The sequence below is a fragment of the Amborella trichopoda genome, chromosome 1, assembly GCF_054954075.1.
Source record: "Amborella trichopoda isolate Santa Cruz 75 chromosome 1, AtrichopodaSantaCruz75HAP2 v2.0, whole genome shotgun sequence".
Classification (NCBI taxonomy): Eukaryota; Viridiplantae; Streptophyta; class Magnoliopsida; order Amborellales; family Amborellaceae; genus Amborella; species Amborella trichopoda.
Window position 1 is genome coordinate 29,056,099 of NC_142336.1, and position 5,244 is coordinate 29,061,342.

A 5,244-nucleotide genomic window follows, 5' to 3' on the forward strand; every position below is an offset into this window, starting at 1 on the left:
TGCAAACATTCCACTCATAGTTGTAATCACTTTGGCAATCAAATTCTTTCTTTGGTGCTTCAAGTAAAGGCTACCATTTTTCATAGAAATATTATATAGCCTTTTTCTAATAATTGCCCCACACTCAAAATGTTATTTTTTATGTTTGGCACATAATATACATTAGAAATAAATTGACTACCACCATTTTCCATTTGAATTAAAATTTTACTTTGCTTTTTACGGGTCTCATTGATAAGTCTCCAAATGTTACATACTCATGAATTAATTCATGCAACTCCACAAATAACTCCTTTCTACTACTCATGTGGTTGTTTGCACCGTTGCCAAGATACCAAGTATCCATTTGATTCTCGTTATCATCATTATAAGCTAATAACGAAGTTAATTATTCTTCATCATTTTTCTTTTCAACAAAATTAGTGTTTTCAAATACATCACTTTGAGAACGGTATCTACACTCGGAACTATAATGGTCATATTTTTTGCAATTACAACTTTGAATAGTAGATTTTTCATACCTTGAATGACTCTATGGCCTTGAAAAATTACCTCTGCCTTGACCTCTTTGAGCTTGTGAATTTTGGTTTCTCACACCACCACTGTTAAAGTTGCCTTTTCCATGTCCACGCCTTCTATTGCCACAACCTCTTTCGCCTCTTTCTCCACGAGATTTTTCATTCTCTTCTTTCATTGTAAACTTGTTTATAGTGCATGCTCCAAAGAGTTTTGAGTCGTTTTTTTTTGCAATCTTTGTTCATGGGCTTACATAGAACCCATGAGTTAATTTATATTCATAGCCTCTAAATCTTTTGATTCTTCAATTTCTACAGCAATGTGCTCATACCTACGATCTAGTGACTGTAACATTTTCTCCATTGCTCTAACATCATCTATATTTTCTCCATTTCTTCTCAATACAACAACCAAGGCCCTTGAGAAGTATTCTGAAATATTTCCGAATTGATTCATATGCAATGCCTCAAACTCGGCCCTAAGAGTTTGAAGGCGCACTTTTTTCACCTTTTCAGCTCCTTTGAAAGAAATTTGGAGAATCTCACATACCTTCTTTGAATTTGCAGCGGAAGGAACTTTTTCAAAAGTTCTCTTATTAATTCCTTGATAAATAAGAAAGAGAGTTTTCTTGTCCAACCTTCTTGACTCATTTAGCACACTTCTTTGACTTTGATCCAAAGTGGCTTCGTCTTGAGGGGTTGCCAGTTCTATATTCCCTTTTTCAACAACATCTCTGGCATCTTGAGACCCCAACAATGCCTTCAATTGAATACTCCAAATCTCGTAATTGTCGTTGGTGAGAATGAAAATTTGTGGTTGGATGAAGGGGGCCATTTTATAGCACTTTGGCTCTTATAAAACTTGTTGAAGTAGGGAGGAAGAACATTTATTCTGTGAATTTTTACTTATTCACACAAAAGAGATCAAATCAACACAAATTTTTCACTCTTCAACTACAAATATATAGTACATGAATATATAGACCTCTTAAGACCTTTCTAGACTCTTTCTACACCTTTTAGTGAAGTTTTCTCTCTCTTTACATACATCCTATTTTCTCTGACGAAATTAGAAGAATATAGAAGAAAATTCTAGACTTCACTCATTCCAAATTTAAACTTGCATGCATTGTATGATTTGGACTCCTCTCTCTCAATCTTGGAATTGTGACCTTAGAACTCTACAAAATTTTACTACACCATTCAAAATTGCTCATCAAATAAGTTTTTCAAAATGTCCCTTATATTTAAATGTAATACCAAAAATACCCTTGACCAAGATCAAGCTTATTTCTAAGGCATATTTGGTGCTTATGGTGCAAAATACAACTATGATGGATGCATATTTGGTGTTCATGCACCTGATGCTTTAGAGATACTTGGAGAGCAACATTCGAGGAATCAAGTCTTCTCGGTGCCTTTCAATATCAAACTGTCCTATATGTAATGTAGCATATGAATCTTGAATCCTTCCAGTTTTCCAGTTTCAAGACCACTGAGCGTAGCTCGGATTATTTATGAGGATTAAGCTTCATTCTTCCTTTCGATTAAAGAGGACAATTTAATGATAGATGATTGATTGATTCTATGCCTTTATTTCTCATGAAAAATTACTACTGAACTCTGATTTGAAACTACGGGTTTCTGAGGACAAGGCTCTTTGGGTCTTCAACGAAGCAATATATGAAGACCTCTCTCTCTCCCTCCCTCCCTCCCTGGTGCTGGGTTGAGTGGATAGTGGTATTTTTCTTTTCATTGTAGCTTTATGTAAGTCTTCTATGAATTGGATTTTCGTGTGGTTGAGATGGATGAATGGATTGGGTCTTTTATGTGGTTGAGATGGATGGCTATAATGAGAAGCTTTTTTTTTGGTTAAGATTTTTATTTTTTTATTTGGAGTTGTAATCTTTCAAGCCACCAAATTCGGTAATTTTTGGGTTCAATTAGAATAACATATAGAGTTAATTTTGGCATACATCATACATATCTGCTCTACTAGTTTTGAATTTTAAGACTTCTTTTTTTTTTTTGCTGTTCTATACAGTTCACTTTTCTTTGGTTAGATGGGATTGTGGAGGGCATGTCGTAGTTCATCGTTTAAAAGAAGTTCAAAGATGGCCATTTAATAAAAAAAATGGAAAAAAATAAATAAATATTTTATTATCGGTAGAAGGCATGACATTGACCATAGTTTAAAAGAAGTACCGAGAGGGATAAAAAGAAAAAAAAATAGATGAAAAAAAGAAATAAAAGCAAAAAAAAAAAGAGAAAAAATTTAACAGGCCCATGTGCTAGGGAAGTCTCGAACCCGACCAGAAAGTAATTTTCGGGCTGGACTGGGCTTTTTTTTTTTTTTCAAATGTTCGGGGATTTTTAATGTTGAGGTAGGACCTACTCGATTAGTAGCCCTAATTGAGATCAGAGACGAAGAGAGAGTGAGGGCGAGATTCAACTGGCCACTCTCGGGCTCCAAACTATTTTTTTTTGCCCTAAAACGAATATGAGTCACGTATGATACAATATTTCTTTATGATTACTCAAAAGTGGCTAGCTGCAACGAAACACGTTTTATGAACAAGTCATATGTCAAATTAATTACCTTGCTTGTGTCCAGTGTTTAACTACACGGACTCCGCGCCTTGTCGAACTTAGCGTCTTGGGACAACACGGGTATTAGGAAAACAAAACAAGGTAAATGAATTATACAAAGGAAAAATTGTGTTAATGTATGAAAATTATGTGTACTTCTGAAATTTCTTGCAACGATTTATGAGTTGTTCTTGTCGTGAGCTTATTTTTGAATTTTTTTAATATTTTATTCTCTTTGGTATTTCCAATTGTAAATCATTTTTTTTCTAAATCATTACCATCATCATAAGTGTATTTTTTCAACTGTTTGGGGTCAGCTACATGGCTATTGGTTTGTCATTGTACTGTATCAAAGATCATACCCTTAGTGAGGCCATAAGTACTTTTATGTTTTTATCCCTATTTTCAATCATGTCTTTTGGACTTTTTAAGTCTCTCATTTGAACTACTCGTACCTCCTAACATGGCCAACCAACTTAAGTCTACTTTTTCTCATCTTATCTCATATTGAAGCCACACATAAGTTCTCTCAAATGTGTTTATCTCATATTCTATCCCTTCTTGTCGTGTCACTCGTCCATGTCAATATCTTTATATCAACTACACTTATCCTATAGGTATATTGTTTTTTGATCGACTAACATTTTGCTCTATAAAGCAAAGTTGGTTTGACAACTATCATATAGAACTTCCCTTTTAGCTTAATTGGTGTGCAGCGATCACATGAAACTGCCATTGCACATCTCCACGTTGCCTAGTTCTAATTCTATGTGTGTTATCCTCCTCAATCTCTTCAATTTCTAGGGTTATTGACCCAAGATCTCAAAAGTGCACTCTTTTTGGGATTTATTGGTTAATAATCTTAACTATTTCCATGTTTCTACTAATATTATTATTTAATATAATTCCATATCATCTATTAATGTCCGGCTAATTTTAAAACCTTTAGAAAGATGAGCATCCCTCCAAAGTTCTAATTTTGTATTGATGTTGTTTCGGGTCTCATGAATCACAGCAATGTCCTCCGCAAACAATATACACCACCATATTTTATCTTGTAGGTGCCTAGTTAAGTCAATAACTAAGATAACGAGGTATGGGCTCAATATTGACCCCAAAAGTAGACCTACTTTTTTATATATCCATGTTTTATATAATTTTTCAACTTATTTGGATTTTTATTTTATTTTATTTTTTAGTTTTATTTCACTTTAAAATATTTATTTTTGGAAAACATACAAGCATGGTGCACCTCAAAAATCTTAAAAAAAAGAGCATTCTCAAGTTCGAAAACCTTTTACTTGATAATTTCGACCTTGAAATGTATGGATTAAATGGAACAAAAAACAAATCAAGTATTAAAAATAGCATATCTTGAACAAGTTATTCAGACCATCTATTTTCAAGATACTCAAGTGTTTATAGATCTGCTCGTTTTATAATATTTTTTGAATTTTAAATATCATAATTAGAATTGAATATGAATTTTCAAGCTATCGTAATGTCTCCTACAACAAAAAAAAATATTTTTTTAGTAAAATTTAGGGGTGCATATGTTTTGTACAATATAATGTGGGCACCCCAAGCAAACCTCAGCCTTTATTTTTTAGCTTTTTTCTAAATTCTTTTAAAGCATTTCTGAGTTATTTGTTTCGAGCAAGGGGTTTTCAACGCCCTAGCTAAATTCAAATGAAAATATTTTTTTAAAAATACTTACACATGAAATAATTTTCTCTTGCAGTCAAGTAAAAATATTTTTTAAACCAATCGTTCTTAGTGGAACTTTTCACACCAATTGACTGTAAAAATATTGCTGCGCTTAACCGCATTGAAAAATCTTTTCATGTAAAAACAGTTTTTAAAAAATGTTTTCACGCGAATCAAATTGTATCATAAAAGATTGGCTCTTGACCATGATAGTGGGCACGTACTTCCAAAATATTGGATTCTTGTTACATTGTCAGCGCATGTTCACGAGGGGGCAAAGTCAGTAATTGCGTCGAGAGAACACACTAAATAGCATGTACCAACCCAACTCATTATTTCTCGTGAGCAAAGCCTACACCGTGTTGCAGTTATCGTACGTTGCGAAATAAACAGAAGCGTTAATTTGGTGGAATCATAATGTCGCATCAAGAAT

At 33.4% G+C, this 5,244-nt stretch overlaps 1 protein-coding gene across 1 annotated transcript; it reads right to left on the reverse strand.

Annotated features, from left to right (window-relative positions):
• Positions 1 to 783: 783 nt before the first annotated feature.
• On the reverse strand, positions 784 to 1,350 carry LOC148783772 (uncharacterized). Its single transcript, XM_088872211.1, has one exon. It carries the CDS (start codon positions 1,348 to 1,350, stop codon positions 784 to 786), a length of 567 nt encoding a protein of 188 aa, XP_088728337.1.
• Positions 1,351 to 5,244: the final 3,894 nt, after the last annotated feature.